This window comes from Micropterus dolomieu, linkage group LG18 (assembly GCF_021292245.1).
Source record: "Micropterus dolomieu isolate WLL.071019.BEF.003 ecotype Adirondacks linkage group LG18, ASM2129224v1, whole genome shotgun sequence".
In the NCBI taxonomy this organism is placed as follows: Eukaryota; Metazoa; Chordata; class Actinopteri; order Centrarchiformes; family Centrarchidae; genus Micropterus; species Micropterus dolomieu.
In genome coordinates, this window is record NC_060167.1 from 9,826,648 (window position 1) to 9,845,736 (window position 19,089).

At 39.3% G+C, this 19,089-nt stretch overlaps 1 protein-coding gene across 1 annotated transcript in view; it reads left to right on the forward strand.

Annotated features, from left to right (window-relative positions):
• Positions 1–19,089, forward strand: part of arhgef10la (Rho guanine nucleotide exchange factor (GEF) 10-like a) — a 47,894-nt gene that overhangs the window by 8,327 nt on the left and 20,478 nt on the right. Inside the window, exons 3-5 of the mRNA XM_046075083.1 lie at positions 12,251–12,337; positions 16,736–16,947; positions 17,779–17,936. Coding sequence (XP_045931039.1) covers positions 12,251–12,337; positions 16,736–16,947; positions 17,779–17,936 — 457 coding nt within the window. The remainder of the gene's footprint in view (positions 1–12,250; positions 12,338–16,735; positions 16,948–17,778; positions 17,937–19,089) is intronic.

Consider the following 19,089-nt stretch of genomic DNA (forward strand, 5'->3'; position numbering starts at 1 on the left):
ACAGTTAAATCATTGCTAGAAAATAAAATATTTGTTTTAATCCTATCAAAATAAAGGCTTGAAAGAATGAGCCTGACGTGTGTTGGTTGAACAACCAGATTAGTATATATGAAACAGTTGTGATTTATGTCTGATGTTATGCCAAACAGGCCACCATAGAATTAGGATCCAAGCATTATAAGATTCAAATTCGGGAGGTGCTCCTTGATGTGCAGAGCTTCCTTGGCAAAAGTAACTGCAGCCACCACATGGCTAGGACTGAGCTGGCACCAGTGCTCCCTTTGTTCTGCGTTTCCTGCCATCTGATATTAAGGATTATAGAAAGCCTTGTCCACTCATGTGCCCAGGGTTTCATAGGACCAAATGCTGACAAACAGTTATGTCAGTCTTTGAGGTGGGTAAAGATCGGTCATCCAAAGCTTGTCTGGGCCCCGTGCGGATGTCTCCTGTCTCTGACAAAAGGTAGGGGAAGATGGAGGAAGTGATTGACTACACAGAGAAGTTTTGGCCCGTAGTCCTCTTTTGAACCCATTAATGCAGGGGCAGTATACTGCTTTCATCCAGAGTTGGAACTGCCATGGCCGCAGGAGTTAGCGGTGTGGGTGGGTGGGTGGGTGGGTGTGTGTGTGTGTGTGTGAAGAGGGGGCATAGCGACACAGCGAATTTGCATCACATTTGTTGGCCGTGTTGCAGTCGTTCAGCTAGGAGCGGTAAAGGACACGAGTAAGAAAATCTTAGTCGAGTCATGAATATGAGTTTGTGATGTCCTACCAATGTCAGGCTGTTGCTCCGAGCAGCAATATGCAAAACCACTCTCCAACTTCATTCCACTTATTGCTGATATGATCTGTGGCATAGCCAGGGGAGACAGGGAATCGTTACTGTACAGACAGTGGTTATTAAATTGAAGAAAATGTCCTGAGCCAGTTTAAATAATAAGCTGATAGCCATATGGTTTGGCCGCCACCTCTAAAGGACCTAATACAGGCATATCAAGAGTTAAGAATCAGACTGTATACTCAGCCGTCTCGTGCAGATGGTTTAAACTTTTTGTCTTCATATGACATTGAATATTCTGAACATAACGCAGGCCTGCAAGCACAGCAGGTGGTTGGCCCTTTGATCTCCCCTTTTAGATGCTGATGGAATTTAAATCACTGGGTGACATCGAGCTCATGAAATCATAACATGAATAGCAAGTTTCAACTTTGATCCTGTTGTCTTTTTGTATTAAGTTCATGAGAGAGTATGATGTATTGGAAAACAGATAATGAGCAAACAATACTTAGCTGTCCCCGTATGGTTGTGTCATGAGTGTTCATGTCCACTAATAGTGTGTGTATAAGGGCTTATGTAGCATACTGTAAACTTTATAAACACTCAGTTATCAGCTGTATGATCATTTTGGAGGCTGCACTTTGTGATGCTGTATTGCATTACACAATATGTGTTCCTGCTATCTAGCCTACCCAAACAGCACAACATACTGCACCCTCCAAAATGAATGGCAGAACCACCACCTATCTAAAACAGTTTCCTCATGAACTGAATGAAGGTACAGTAGGACTGCAAGACTGTTGTATTTGATTGCATTAACATCAGTTTTAGCTACGTGTACCTACTAAACTGGCCACTGAGTGTAGATATTTCGAGTGCCATGTTACTCATTCTGCATGCTAAAATCTGTATAATGCCTATAATGGGTTCTGATCCCGATCTAGTTTTAGAATAAAAGGTAAACAGAATTTTCATACTTTTTAGGGTAAAAGAAAACACTGTATAGGTCAAGTAAATATGCACCATGTATTTGATTCCTAATTTTTGTGTAAGTGTAAATCGTCTATGTTGTATATTACCCTCAGAAATTCCAAAACTGGAACTGTTTTTGATACCTTTATGCAACGCTACCACCACCTGTCAGTGACATCCATGCAAAATAACATTGACATAAGTGTCTGAAAACTATAGAGTAGTTTTTCCCAACAGGGCCGTAACCAGCTTTTTTAAAATAACTTGATGTGAGAGTTCTATCGTCTGATTTTAAGATTGGGGTCACCTCTGCACCTTTTCAGGATGAGGGAAAATAGGAGTTTGTTGTTGACAAGTTTATCAGATAAGTTAAAGGCTTACATAGTATTTATAATTTCTTAAAAAACATGCATCAAAATCAAAAACATCCTTAGACATGGATCCTTTCAAGCAATCAAGTGTTTTCATTACTGTATAGTCTTTTATTGTGAAAACGGAAGTCATTATTTGCCGATTCGAGTGCTCTTGGTCTTAGACAAAGATTCATACCCAGACACTTTACTGAGTCTACAAACAATGAATTAATGATTGTAGCTGTTATTCCTTTATCTTTTATCACTTTTGATTGTTCGTTTATTACCCAATTTTTAACTGATTTACGCTCCTTTGTAATTTTATTAATATTTTTCCAAATTAATTTACTATTTCCCTTAGAGTCATTGATTAATTTAATAAAGTAATCAGCTTTAGCCTGACTTAGTTCTTTTATTGCTTTATTTTGCAATTCTTGGAATTTTTTCCTGTCATGTGGTAGTCCAGATTTAAGATTGTCATAGGTGGCTGAGTGCAAACTTATTGTAGGTGCGGACCCAAATGCAGACAATACGTGAGGAGGAGGTTGCAGTTCACACAAAAACTAAACAAAACAGGCTTTCATGGAAGCACTAGGAAAAGTCCAAAACTGAAGTAAATCCGAAAACCAAAAAATAATCCAGAGCACGGTCAGAGTAATCCAAAGTACAGCAGCAGGACAGTCAACACTCAACATTGACGAGGATGTAACAAAGACTGAACAGAACAAGCAAACATTTAAAAACGAGGTATTGAGCAGGGCGGGACCAAGACCAGGTGGAGGCAATCAGACACAGACACACAGGCAGGCAGAGTGATCACAGGGGGAGCAGACAAAACCAGACCAAAATGCATAAACACAACTGAACATCAAAAGGCAAACTAAACACAACAGGAAACAAGCACTCAAGACTCAACACTGTCAATTAATCAATCACCAAACAGAGAACACAAACCAACACTTAGCAGACAGAAAACTAAATAATATAAATAAACTACAACCTAACAAGGAATAGACTAAGACTAGGATAAAACTTAACATAAAGCAAGGCCAAAATAACAACATACACAGAAGTACACAGACCAGGGCCCTGTTTCAGAAAGCAGGCTTAACAAACTCTGAGCTTATCCCTGAGCTCTGAGTTGACTGAGCCTGAGGTGGGAAATGGAATTTTCGGTTCCAGAACAGCTGACCAGAATAAGTTCAATCAACTCTGAGTATGTTGAGCCCGACGGAAGCGCGTCCGTGAGGTTGAGAAAAAGACATCATCAATGGAGCTCTGATTCTACGATTCACCACGGAAACGGGTAAATAAAGGCAGAGCCTCCATTTTAATCGGGTGGATATAAATATGAATGCGTGCCAATGTGGACCATGATAGGCTCTAAAACGCAGGAGTGGAAGAACAATCAATGTGTAAACATTATTAGGCTACTATAAAGCGTTGCTCATTCATCATTTACCAGACTGGAATTTCCTTAATGAATGATAGTGCTACAGCACTTTCCATTCGATTTTAAATAGGAAGGCTATATTTATTAGGCTGTAACCCGATGGGACAAAATGCCGGTGGTAATAGGCCAACTGAAGATGAAAATAGGTTGGCTATAGATCAAATATAAGACACAGTTTACTCGTGAACCTGTGATTGTAAAGTCACAGTCACACCCAGCAGGTTAGCCTTTTAATTATTGTTTTGCAGTGGAAAATGTGTCTATAGGTTAAAGTTTTAGACGTCTATTTTACATAAAATCTTGCTCATTTCGTATTTGATTAATGCTGTCAAAACAAATTCAGACTATCAGCAGGTAATAATGAAAAACTTACTTTTAAACCTTATTTAGGCTTATTTGTTTCAGCTGCACCACAGACATCCTCACTCAGAAATAGTCACATTATCTCCAGTTGATAACTACGATAGGAATGTTCCAATCAGTGCGACTAGCCTACAATTTGAAAGATTAATGTTCATTGATCAGTTTTCTAGGTTACAGATTAGTTTAAACAGTGATTACTGCAGTAATGTAGCCCACAGTAGTGTTGTCAGTGCAACGGTCACAGTGTTATACCTAAAGACGGACATAGATTTTATTCTGTGCTGAAGATAAATCCATGATGTGCAGAGATCTGTCCTTACATCGATGACAGATTGATCATAAATTGGTCATGTTCAAGATCATGTTTGGGTAAAAAATTAGCCTATCTAACTCCAGAGGATGTTAGGTTCACAGCATCAGTTGTCAGAGTTACTGATCTAGGGATTATCTGATCTCGCTTTCTGAAACAGAAAACCCAGAGTTTCCCTCATCTCAGGCTTAACATACTCTGAATTTTCTCTAATCCCGCTTTCTGAAACGAGGCCCAGGAGTAACACTAGGACATGAACTATGGCACAGGACTAAGAGCTAAGACACAGAACTAAAACAGGGAATGAGACGGTACTGGTAAAAGTAAACTAAGCTGAACATACCAAATGAACATAAGAACAATCAAGGTTGAACAGTGGAAACACAATACACAAAACCAAACTCCATGAAAACAGATAAAAACAGGAACAAACATGTACACAAAACCGCACTCCTAACAAAGTTAATTTGCCTTCAGTGCCAAGTCTCTTTGCTTTATTAGTTTTCAGAGATGCTCATTTCACCTATGGCAGATTATATTTATTTTGTGAGTGTAAGACCTTTTTGCAAAACTCATTTTTAGTCTCACTAACTCTGACCATCACAATAGTTGATGCCTGTTCTATTTCAGACTGCAGAACATCATTCCAGTCCAAGTGCTTTGATTTATCCTCAAATGGACCGACTAAGGTTTTGGGTATAACATTAAAATAACTTTTACCCTCTTGTCTATATAAGAATCGTTGTTTTATCAATTTTCTTACGATTAAGGTCCGATTATGATCTGACATGCCAGTTATCAAATTAAAATATTTTGTTATTCTCTCAGGCTAATTACTAAGAATAAGATCTATCTGTGTTTGTGATGATTGAGTAACCCTAGTTGGGCATTGATTCATTTAAGTGACATTATACTGATCTGATATACTTTTTAGTTTTTTCCTGCTTGCTTTCTCAGCTCAGTTTATGTTAAAGTCACCTAATACACTTCAATTTCCTTTCCTTTAATAAGGATTTTAATTTGCCATAAAAAATATTGGTAGAATTTGGGGTTGGTATATGCCTGTAACAGTAAAGGACATATGAGGGGACAATACAGTAGAGGCAGTAACGAGAAGAGAACTCCTGATCTGCCTAATTTTCTGTCTTTCCTAAAAACTTGAAACCCAGGTATAGCAAAAGCAGTCCTTGGTGATGATTCAGTTAACCATGACTCACTGACACTGAAATAAAAAGAAGGTCTAAATTGGAGTCTATCGGCTAACCTTCGAGTTGCTCAGTTTTTGACACAATGCTTCTGATATTCAAATGTCTGCCAAGCAGTCCTTTGGGTTTGAGTCGTTTGTCCCACAAGACTTTAGCCTGATTTACTGGTTGAATGAGTTAAAACTTCCTTTTAACCACCATTCTATTTAAATGGTCTTTATGTGTACAGTCACTCGGATTAAATATTGCATTTTGAAGTTTGAACTTACAGGTCGATTGTTGCTTCCTTGATGTAATTTAGCAACGGTTGCAAACTCAGGTATATCCAACAACAGCGGCTTTCCTTCGATGTTACAAACTGGCCCAGGATTAGAATGGACATCACCTGCCAGTAGATGCAAACAAAAACGTTCTTATTTAAAGAGGTGGTATTATGCTTTTTAGCTTTTTCCCTCTCCTTTATTGAGTTATATATATTTTTTGTGCATGTAATATGTTTGCAAAGTGAAAAAGTCCACCCCAAAGGGAGTTCCCATCTCCCACAGAAAACTGCTCTGAACTGCCTGAAAACAGCTTGGTTGTAGTCCAGCCCTTTCCCTTTGATCCCTGTGATGACACAGCAAAATGCACGTCATAACGCTCACCAAGCGGCTAGTCTGACATGCCCTCAAAAAGAATGGTAGAAAAACACTCAGCTGTATATGTTCCCCTTACCAGCTAAGCAGCTAAGGGAACATGTACAGCTGAACTGAAGCCGTGTTTACCGGCTTCTCAGGGCCCGTCCTACTCTGCTTCTGATTGGCCTGTAGTAACTAGGAACTGCGCATGTGCAACTCCCAACAATGATCATGTAGAGGCAAGATGCATCACTCCATAGCTAAAACCAATTCAACACATGGTGAAAAGAGGATCTGCAGCAATGTGCAGTATGACAAAAATATGGTGTTTTTTTTGTTCTGGTACAACCCCTTAATAAGATTTTGAACCTGAAAATGAGCATAATACCACCTCTTTAAATAGGTCTTGTACTTGTATTTGACTTTAGCTGCGCAGACTCCTGCAGCACCTGCCTTGCTGCCCATCCGCGACTCCATGTTGAGTTGAACAAGTCAACATCAGGGGGTCTCATGCAGAGGGATGGATAACCTTGCTTGTAACAAGTGGTTATTTGAGTTACTGTTGCCTTTCTGTCATCTTGAACCAGTCTGCCCATTCTCCTCTCACCTCTGACATCATCAAGGCATTTTTGTCCACACAACTGCCGCTGACTGGATAATTTCTCTTTTCAGACCATTCTCTGTAAACCCTAGAGATGGCTGTGTGTAAAAATCCCAGTAGATCAGCAATTTCTGAAATACTCAGACCAGCACGTTTGGCACCAACAACCATGCCACGTTCAAAGTCACGTAAATCTCCTTTCTTCTCCTGTCTGACGCTCGGTTTGAACTTCAGAAAGTTGTCTTGACCACATCTACATGCCTAAATACATTAAATTGCTGCAATGTGTTTGGCTGATTAGCTATCTGTGTTAACAAGCAATTGAACCGGTGTAAAGTGGCCGGTGTTTACATAAAGCTATATAAGGCTATATACTGACAAAATCCCTGACAAAAATATAAACATGCAAGATAAAAATAAATAAATAATCAGGTAGCTTTGCTTTATGGAGCCAGGAACACTGCTTACCTAATGAACAGTAGCCTATTAACCAATATTTTTATTTATTTTTACTCTTGGGTATGGGGTAGACAGGCAGGGACGAAAAAATGGTGTGTTGAATACTAGGTAAGAAAGATGGGATGGAAAATTTCTGATTTCAAAAATTACACTTTGAAATTGCATAAAATTATTGAAAAGATACATAGACCTAATATGTCTTTAAATTAAATATATACCTAAACATAATATGTCCTTTAAAAAAAAACAACGCATGAGGTATCACTGAAATATATTGGAAATCACTGGCACCATTTCCTTTCTGCAACGATTCTGATCAGTGACCCAGAAGAAACCGATTTCTCTCTCATCCATGCAAACATATTTATTTTGGACATAGGCTATAGGTTGATCCAATCCTTCATCATCACCTCACACACACTTTGAAGTAGGCAATAACAGACAGAGTGACTGTAGCAAAGTGTATCCTGTATTCAAACACAGTGTTGACTGACCTTGTGGCAAGTGAATGCAGGTTAAAACCCCCCTTGCACTGGGTGAATAGAATGACAGGACCGTACTGTATGTGACAGGACTCATTACATATATGTCACGTAATGCAACCAAGTAATGCCAACCTTTGTTCACAACCAACCACAGTAGTAGACCATGCAAGTAGTAGCAAACAAAAGGATAGACCAGATGTTTTCAAGTCCTGAATATAGTTCCAATTTTCTTTTTAAATAGATTTTTTGGATAAATGTTTTATTCTTTTTTTTAGGAAATAATTACCTCAGTGATCTCATAGTTTGGTAAGGCCATGGTTCCAAACCTTTTTGCCATGTGACCCCTTAAAAAAACAGTTTGACCCTTTTGTATGTATGGTATGTCTAGAATATGCTATTTCATTCATTTTTTTGGTACTGTTGCTTTAAGAGAGCTCAATTACATCAGTGAAGTGGTTGAACTGGGGAATTGAGGGTAAAGGTTAGCTGTGGGGTCACATGGTTTTCATACTGTATCCTGTCATGTTTAGTTGTATATTATTCAGCAAAGAAAATTCTGTGGATTCAACCTGCTTGTGACACTTGGGGAATAAAAATTGATGTGTTTTTCCAACTTTCCAACGGAAGTAGATTAGGATTATTGTAAAACTACATCGGTGGGACGCGTTACTACCAGCTAGGTCACATTTTTTGCACTAACAATATAAATTTCAGGTTTTTATTTTATTCTTTTGTTTCCTTAGAACATGTTAGAAATCAAAGACATACAGTAAAAGGTCATATCAAGGCCGAACATGGTTAACAAACTGCATCCTTTTATATTTTAGCAATCAAGATATGCCACTCTCCATCAGAGCTTGCCTTCTTGATAACCCAAGCAGCAACTTTGCAAAATCTTCCATGTTAGTAGCTTGTTTAGTGTGCATTACCTGTAGCATGGCTCTGGATGTAAGTAATTTCAGGTTGACTGGCAATTCACTCTGTGGCTGTCCTGCCTGTAGCCTTAGGCAGTGGGGTTGCAGTGGGGAGGGAGCGCCTTCACCAGTCAATTACCAGTTAATAAACAGTGGAAGTTTTCTATTAGTGCTTGTTAGTGCGTGTAAAAGATTGTTGGTATGTGGAATTGGTGGAAGGCACTGTGACTATGGAATTGGGAAAAAAATACAGCAATATTTTCTTTCCCTGGGTCTAATATACAGCACCAAGTTGTCTGTACGCATGCAGTTTATGGAGATAATATTTGTTATTTGATATTCAGCTGGCTGTACAGTGCAATATACTCGATAGTATTTGCAAACAATATTTTTTCCTTTTGAACAGTCCAGAAATGTGTGCTCAGGAGTTCTACTTAATGCAGTTTTTCATAAGTGACTATAGAGCACTCTTTCCAATAAAGAGAATCCATTACGTAAGCATGGTGTAGGCCAAACAATGCAATACTGGCTGCAGTGTGTCTTGTCATTGATAACATTATGGGCCCCTGGTGGATATGATGCACGAACCTTTTCTCAATAGCAGTTGTCACAAATCTGATGTGTGGTAAATCCCCCATATATCTGAGAGCAGATCTCACAGTGCTTACAGACGAATAGTGCTGTAAGGAAAAACAGTGCACCTGAGTAGCCTTGGGAAGTAAAACAACATTAATTGGATTTGGGGAAGTCATCCTTACCAAGGGGACACTGCACTGACAGTCGACAGCCAAGAGCATGAATCATTAAAGCCCTACCCTGTCATATTAGACCACTACCAATAACCACCACTACTTACATTTGTTGACTTACCAAGAGCCAAGAGCTGAATCAGTGTGTAACTAGGCAAAGCATTTTCTCAGTAGATAAAAGACATTCACGATAAAAGACATTCACAATAAATGATCCCATCCATTCTATCCTGCAGGAATGGTTATAATTACACACAATTTGCATTTATCTTCCAGAAAAGCAATGGATGCTCCTCTGTTAACCATTGCCACCTGGAACCAGCATATGGGCTGGCGCCCTCTTGGGGTAATGGGTGGGGCGGACTCTCTGTCGACCATTGGGTCATTGTTAACCAGCAGCTGGGAGGCCGCCCTCTCATCACATCAACAAATCTCGCTTTAATTAGCTCACCTGCCCGCTTCCTCCCTTTTTCTCTCCACACTCCCCGAAGTCCTCCCATCAAACCTCCCTCAGCCAGCTTACAGGCTCACCTTCCTCTTTCATCCTGCCTCCGCACCTGGGAATAGCTTCAGCCTGTCAACTTCACACCTACAGCTATGCACACACACACACACACACACACACATACACACACACACACACACAGACTGTGCTATAAACAAGACTGACAATTGACTTTGAGAACTCTTGGATCTCATTGATTTTTAAATGGTGCCTTACTGATGCCTTATTAGCATTGGGATCACCACTGATATGGTCATTGCTGAAGACCCACATGTCCTTTGAGCCAATCGATATAATTTGCACATTCACAGGTGGAAATGATCTCACAGGCTTTGTTTTTGTGCTCTTTCCATTGGCTGTTTAAAGAAGTTCAATACGCGGACCAACGTTTTACTGTATTGATCATAGTCACTGTCTGCACATAATGGGAACACAATCTATCCTTGCCTTGATATCCTTATGTGCTTCAAACCACTCTCATACAAAATGTTGCTTTATGTAACAGTCATGGAGTTTCATTCAAAATTGAAAATGTCTCATGGTAATTAAAATGTAATAATAATAATAATAATAAATTACTTTTACAATATTCCAAAATGAGATTTCTTCTTTATATCAATCATTTTACAAGAGTAGGCGTCAAATTTTTCAAATGATTGATCTCATTAAGGAACAAGCTTTTTAATTTACACAACGGCAATTTATCTCAATAACCCCAGTGCACATTCCTGCCTTTGAATACCTTAGGAAGCTGTGATGGGACTGTTCTGATAGAGTGGATAGATCCCACTAGTATTGCCAGACTGACTCTGGAGAGTGCTAACATACAAAGCAATCTAGGCCTATGGTGCTTGCCAGTCTCAGGTGACTGATAAAATCCAACCACCATTGAACTACCAGCACCGTTCGTGATAGTACTCTGGTCCCTCTGGTCCACCGCCACACTCTCTCTCTCTCACAACCACAGCTGCTTCCATATGGACACCTATTATAGCTGCCACTTAATTACCTATCAAAAAACATTTCATTGCGCTTGACGGAGGGCTAGCAGACAGGAAGAGGGAGAAAAAAGATGGAGGAAAAGCAGGTTTGAAAAAAGAGTGAAAGATGGGAAAGAGAAATGGGAAAGGGAGACTGAGAGATTGATAGAGAAGACGAGCCATGCATCTGTGTAGTGAATTTGAATAGAGGGAGGGAAACACAGGGGGAGTGGAGGAATAGTCTTGCAGTGCAGATGGGGAAAGCAGTGATCTGGCCAGTATCCTATTTTTTTGTTTAGTGTTTACAAACACACAACAAGAGAGAAAGGGGGGCGGATCCTGTCCAGGGGAGGCTCTAAATCACCGGTGATTGATGCTTGCCGCCATGGAGGACGACAGTGCTCATTGTTGACCCTCTCTTTAGTCTCTCCTCCCCTTCTCAGACCCACCAACTCACCTGCTCCCCACCACCCCAACAACACACTATTAGCTGTTCCGTCTGTCAGAAGGCCCACCCTTAGCGGTCGTACACCAAAATAATAATCATTTCTTACTAGACGGACTGCTGGTTACAAGAGCAGCTTTCACCACAGGGGTTTTGATGCATCAGCCACAGGCTGTACGCTGTAAATGTCAACCTCCATCACTCTGTTTCAGGCAAACAAATGTGCTTTATGCCAAAAGAATACAGATTTCTTTTTCCTTTTTAGTAAAATCATGGCTCCTTTTATTGACAATAAATAGTCAGACATCTGCATTGGTTCAGGATTTCAGTCTTCCGGTATCTTGAGAGCCGACAGCATGGTTACTAAAAGAACAAGAACTACATGTTACACCAAAACTAGGTACAAAAACAAATCAAATGATACAAAAATAAGCACTGGAACTGTGTAAAAAAAAGCTAAAACTAGGCCAAAACTCTAATGTTTGAATCCAATAATAACTGAAACATCAAACAGTTTTTTTTAATGTTGGCCTTTTGATTTTGGCATTGGTAGTAGAAAGCAATTTAAAATTGAACACCTGCAGGTTATACATTAATATGAACATTGTGGTGTGAGTCTGTTGTTTGTTTATATCATTGTTTTTAGCGCTCGACAAATAAAACTGCTATTTATGATACAGCATTTTCAGACTGTCAAAACAGGAGTTTATTGTGAGAGAGGAAGAGTCCACAGTTATTTTGGTTATTCTGTGAAAATATGTGAACAAGATTTAAAAAGATGTGATGTGTGAGCTGCTAATGCTTCCAATGAGCGTTTTCATACACTTACATTCACAGCTTATAATGTGGGTAGAATGCCATCAACCCCCATGTAAAATGACAAAGTTCTAGATGTAGGTGCCAGAGTTGAGGCGTTTTGATTTCACATGCATCCTTGTGAAAGGTGACCAACCAGTGTCAGTTTAGTGGTTTATTGCGACTACATCAAAAGAATTATTAATACATGGTTGCGGTATTGAACCATGAGACTTACTAAATCAATATTTATATTTTTTCTTATAGCTTGAAGCTGCCCTCCACAATCCTGTTCACTGTGCATTGTTGGGCTTCTCTGCAGCGAGCACCTCCTTACCTCAAGGCTACCTCTGGGTAAGTAATGTGGTGCTTACACACACACGCACGCACGCATGCATACACATTCACATAGCTAAATGCCAAATAACTACTGACAAGTCAAAATAATGCATATTTTAATGCTGCTGATAATTTTAGCTTTTAATACAACTGCCATGACCATTTAAATGCCTTTCCTTCATTCTGCTCTCATTCATTAAAAAATTGGAATTAAAATGTATCTCATGGCTGGTAGATGCTACATTTTGCTCTGTAAAATATCACCAGGAAACTGTAAATGAATACAGTATAAAGGCTAGTTGTATGTAACTTCTGCAGAGTGTTTTATGATGAGTGGGGCAAATTGTTCTGCCAGGCTATCACATCACAATTCCTGGACCTGGAATTTAGCTGGATCTAGAAAGAGGGGGGAATTCAGAGAAAGAAATGATGCAAAGACTATGCTATTAATCTCCTTTTTGGAGATGGTTAATTTATCAGACAATCCTCTCTCCTAACCTAAAAGGTGGCTAAATCAAGTGTGGGCCCTCCAAGACACAGTATATGGCTCAGTGTCTCAGACTTAATTGCTTGTGTGGCACTAAGACTGGCTGCTCATTCAGACAGGGAAAAGGCGATATGGTGGAGCTGGCATTTAGGGCACTGTGATATCACTCTTTGAAGGGGCACAGGCCGCTTTGACCTTCAGTTTCTCTTGGTCTCAAGACCAAGTCAAGTCTCACATCATTCAAGACATATAAGTCACACTTCTGTCAGAGCAAGTCTCAAGTCAAGTCTCACAGTCCTTGAAGGCAAGTTCAAATCACGTAATAAGTCTTCAACGTAAATTGCAAGTCAAGATCCAAGTTTTTCCGGTCTCTGAATGCTGACCATTGAAATGACATATGATTTGATTGGAAAGACTCATGCAAAGGATTTTCCATGAACATCATGTACATCAGTGGACCAGAAGTAGTAGGCTTTGTGTGAAGTATTGGAGCATGTTCGGCCTACTTCCTTTAATAAATGTTTTCTTGTCAGAAGTACACTACTCTTGTACTGAGTAGCTGTTTGTCTTTCAAACAGCTTCAGTAAAACTATGAGCAGGACTGCTCAAAGTTCAGAGTGATGAAGAGCTCACTCCCAATGAGCTTCACGGAGCACCTGTTCTTGCTGTCACTATGTTGGTAATTCTGGAAAATATCCTTTCCACGTAACCAATGGATGCTGCTATGCTTATGATGTGGCTGTTGATGGACAGGATGAGAAATTGCAAATGAACTTAAGTAATTGTAAAGGGTGGTGTGAACACAGACATCTACAGACATTTCTAAATTTAATTTTTCACCATTTGAATGATTGGTCAGAAAATATACTTATGTATTTATTTTTTTTGTTTTTATTTAGCCTATTGTTAATTATATAGTATTGAAGGATGCAGTTCTATAGATAGCATAACACATAGTTGTTTATATTCTTCACATAGGCACTATAATTTGATAATTAAATGTGTATTAAATATGCTGTATCTCTCTCTCATCTCTTATTAAATTAATGCTTATGTGTCTGACAAACCACATCCCGTACTGATTCAAAACGGGACTCGCTATTCAGTTCTCAAATACGGGACGATTCCGTATGTTAAGGGACGGGTGGCAACCCTATTAGGTCAATAGTTGATACTTTAATGTTTCCGATTTCAATGTCAAATCTTCAAGGAATCACCTATAAAGATTTTAAGAAGCTTGGCTCCAAAAGAAGAATTATAATTTGGATCTAAATCTTAGGGAAAGAAACTGTTAGATGTTTACTGAGATGGAGCGTTGCTCAGTAAACAATAAAAATGCACTTCTTGATACAATAATAATTGCACTTTTGTAGTCACATACTACTAAGTCACATTTGATGTTGTGAATAACCTGCGGTACACATGCTGCATGTCAATAACTTGAAAATGTCTGCCCATAGAGGCCCAAGGACTGTATGGTGAATGATATCTGTAAGGAAGTCTTAAATGGCATCTGGCTGCGAGGTCTTTCACTTAAGTCAACATTTTCTGCAGACATTTTCATTAAGAATGGAAGAAAAATGTCAAGAATTAATTTACTTAGCAGGACATTCCTGCTAACTCACAATTCTGGAAACCAGAATGGCAAACATGTAAGCAGTTTCTTGAGTACTTAGCACATTTGACCTTCTTCCAGCTTAGTGGATGTTACATACTGTACAGTACAACATGTAACCAAAGCAAAAACAAACTGGTATCCAGTAAAAAAATTATAATGAAGGCCTGCGGATCCAGCAAGAATAATTAGTGGCTGAGTGTTCCCGCCCCCAGTTGGTTTTACCTCCCTGGCAGGCTTGTCAAATAAGGGATGACACTAATCATGTTAAAGTGAGATGGGCTATGGGGATTTCTGTATGCTTTGATCAGAGTAATGACATTGTGTCTAATCAGCCTGATACCCCAGTGTTTCCCTGTTTGCCTTCACCTTCCTTGTCCTACTTTTCCCAACAACCTACTGCTAAACTGCCATTACGTCTCGCTTCTTATACACTTAATCAGGAAGTTAAACTTTGTAGCAAGTGTCAGTGATGGGGAACCCAAAATGCAGCCATTTCAGAGTACATCAACAACAAGTTGATGACCCTTGGTTTTGGCTTCTCAATGTGGTGAATACAGTTGAGCAGAGTGTGCTATGATGACCATTCTCCCACGCAGAGTAGTCTAATTAATGCTGGCAGAGCATTTGCTGTTTGGAAAGTTATGGCTTCTCCCAAGCTGAGAAGAGGAATCTGTCCAGGGCATAACTCCAGATATCTATTTCTCTAAATAAGTAGTGATGACTTTGTCAGGACACAACATTTGCACTGGATATCGGTAAGGGAGAGAGAGGGGAAGGGGGGAGGGGTGTGATAGTGGTGTGGGTAAGGGTTTTGGAGGTACAGATGGACACATGAATGTATAAATTGTGGGCGAGTCTGGGTGAGGGAGCCTTGCCTCTGGCTCTGGTTACACAGAGTCACTTGCAGCCGTGTTTTTTCTGGCTCCTCGCTGCAAGATAAGTCCTCCCTATCTTTTTTTTCACCCTGTGCAACAGACCATTATTTGTTCTGGCTCATTCTCAAGAGCCCACAGGATCGCTCCTGTCCAGATTCTGCACGCTGATACAAATCAAACAAATGATTGCATGCAAATAAGGGTGAGTGTGGAGGAGAAGAGCTAAAGACTATATTTAGCTCATGTCACATTCACGCGATGTGATTCATACAGGGAACAAATCGTCTGTGTCTAGCAGCAAGCAGCCTTGCTTCTTTTCCAAGAAGGACATTGTATTTTGTCTAGACAGCCACCTAGGCCTCACACAGGAGTAATGAATGAAATCATATTGAAAACCCACAGCGACACTTTAATTGTTTGGGAATGGGAGCAATGCCACCTTAATTGGGATTCCATCAGTGATAGGTTGGAGGGCTCCTGCAGTCTTTGTTTTTTCACCATTGGCATTGACAGACTTACACAAAGGCCAATATAAATGTGGTACATAGGAAATCAAGACACTCAGCCTCATGGATTGTGATTCGCCTTGGGAAGCTTGTTATGATTGGTGAACCTTTTTTGAAAACTTGCTTTCTTGTTTATTAGAGAGGTTTTTTCGCAACTTGTGCTATCTTCAAAAAGGGACAGACATCTACAGGTGTTGAGTGGCAGAAACCTCCAATCAATCCAAATTGAGCCACTGAAAGCTGCCCTGGCTTTCATAGGCTCTGTTTGTATGCTTGTGTTGACTTGCTCATTTGTACTGAGAACAGCATCTTTAAGTGTTCAGTGTGACCTTGGACATGCAAACATCAGATGTCTAGTTTAAAGAGTTGGAAATTATTATATTTTAATTTTTATCATGAACTTACTCCAGCAATAGATCAGTCACTTGATCTTTACAAAAAAAAGCTCATTGTTAAACAACTCAGAACCTTTCAGAAACTTACGAGAGCCTCTCTGTTCTTCATTGATGAAAAGATCGCAGAGTTTTAAGAATTGTTTGATGTTCTAGCGATGACATTGTGAATCTATTACATAATGTGTTTCAAAGTCTAAGTGATTTTCAAAAAAGTGAGGGTGGACTACAAACGACAAGGTCTGAGAGGATAATTGATTTGAACTTTTTTGAAATCTAAATTGCTGACAGGTAGAGAATGTTTAACCAAAGACACATTATCATCTGGTCTCCACTATTTGATTAACAGTGAGTGTTAATCACATTGCAAGCATGATCTAAGAGAGACTAGCCTAGTTCAGCTTTCTGCTCTTCCTATCTCCTTTTTTCTGTTTCAGCAGAATAGTTTATTAACTGTGGCATTATGATTCGGTCCATTGGTACAGCTTAACATGGGGTCTTGACCTTTTTCAACCGGGTTTTTTTCTCCCTACAGGTGGCTGGAGGAGAAGGTTCTCAGTGGCAGATAGAGATATTTTCCCTCAACAGGCCCATGCCAAGAGCTGTAAAGAGCCTGCAGGTCGGCTCTGCTGTCCGATGTCTGGAATATGTGCCAGAACCTTCTCCGACTGAGGAAGTGGAGGCTGGAGTTCACAAGGCCCCCTCAGGGACTGGCGCCAACATTTGTGTTGGGCTAGACGATGGGCGGTGAGAGACTGAAATCATTGAAAGTAGCAGACACATGAGAAAAAAGAGAAGCAAGCTTTTATGTTGATATAGAATGAGGTAAAAATATGAAATTAGATTTATTGGAAATTCAAAAAGAAAAGCACAAATATAATAATAAGAACACAAATGCTTTTCAGTATACTCCACATCTTCTGTTGTAAAATAATATCCTGCATTATCCTTTGTTACGGACTCCTGAGATGTGTTGCCGTATAGATTTGCTTGTCAATATTTCATCAAAGCAGGAAATCAGAGTTGATACCCCAGTACAGCATCAATACTGCTACTGCTGCAAAGATCAGTTTCATTTTTAAATCCAATAAACCTTCTGATCCCCATTGTGTGTAACAGAGGATAGGTTTGTTCTCACTCTCCTGTCACAGTGAGAATATTCTTGAATTTCGTTGTGTTATGATGTCCGTTATGTTACCACTGTTTAACCATTTGTTCAAGAACTGAAATCATATGTCAGAATTTTTTTATGCTTGCTCATCTCTTCCTATGTGAGTGTCTATTCAGGGGAAAAGAAAAAAAACATACAGTAAAATCTAAAAAACAATTTAGACTGTCAGCTCCACTGCTACTTAACATTTTCTTGTCAGAGAAACAAATATGGATGTACATTTGTCATTCTAAGATGCAGCAAAGATCAGATAGCATTTCAAACATGAGAAAGACAGAGTGGTTGCACATACACAAGGCTTTGCTCTAAAGTGCACTGTTAAATCAAACTGTATGAAAACGAGGCACTCTGTCATTTCAAATGACACTCATTTATCATGTTGGCTTGTGCTGCTTTTGTTCTTCCAGCATACTGGTCTACGGCAGTGTGGACACTGCAGCACAATGCTTACTGACCCTCCGTAACCCAGAGGGCTGCCCTGTACTGTGCCTGAAGCACTCCACTCGCTTCCTGCTTGCAGGCCTACGGAATGGGACCATAATGCTTTATGGAAAAAGTAACAGCGGTAAGGTGCCTCCGAGGTCACTTTGTTTTTAGATGGAGGGTGGTAGTTTTGTGTCTCTGCCATAGTGTAGCCTTTTGTCATTCTCTGTGTGTGGTCTGTTGGGGAGGTAAGCATGTGCAATTGTCACTGGTAAATTTTAAAAATGTATGTTGTATGGTTATATCAAAATTAAGCCAAAACTAATTCAAAATGCATAACATATTTGTAAAATATATATATATATATATATATATATATATATATACTGTATATATATATATATATATATATATATATTTTTTTTAAATAGCTACATTTTCTAAATACTATTCTTATAAACTTGCATGTTTTGAAGATATAGTAACAGTAAATGAGGCTGGTCATTGAATTCAAGCATTTACTATATGTTAGTCTCTACCAAGGCAGTACAATCACAATTAGGCAAACAGGGTGAATTCTTATGACAATAAATTACATTTCTATTACTCTTGTTCGTTTTTTACTGATATGATATTATGTGATGTTTCATATCCCTTTTGCTTTTGTAGATAGCTATGTGCATGTCAACCACTGTTGTCTCTAAATAAGATGTGATATGCATTGTTAATCAACAAAATATTTTTTCCTACAGTTAAGTATAAAGTTTTTACTGTTTCCATGCATTATAAATGTATAAAACAGCTCTTTAGCAAACAACAATTCTGTTCAACTCTTAAGTGTTTCATCCATGTGTATTCCCATTTGTATTTGTAAAATGATATTAATTTTAGACTGCCTTTCAACAGATTGCTTTAGAATCACTTCCAATTTATTCTATACTTAACATTCCTATTGATTTTCACACCCACTGTAAGTATGAAAATAACACTTCACCATGTGGTAGATAGCATGCCATGTTTAGTCAGGCATTGCACAAGGCCAGGAGGGCTTAACACCATCTCAGCAGTGGTTTGCAGTCTTCACAGCCAGCGGGAGCACAATAGCTCTATCACCAGGTTCTTCTTACCTGGCCGCAGTATGTCAATGTGTCGGCCTTCCTCCTGTGCTCCTCTCTACTCCCAAGCAGAAAGGATGATTAATTACACCAAGCTGCTGCTTGCTGATTAAATATTACTATTCATGTTGTGTGTGTGTGTGTGTGTGTGTGTGTGTGTGTGTGTGTGTGTGTGTGTGT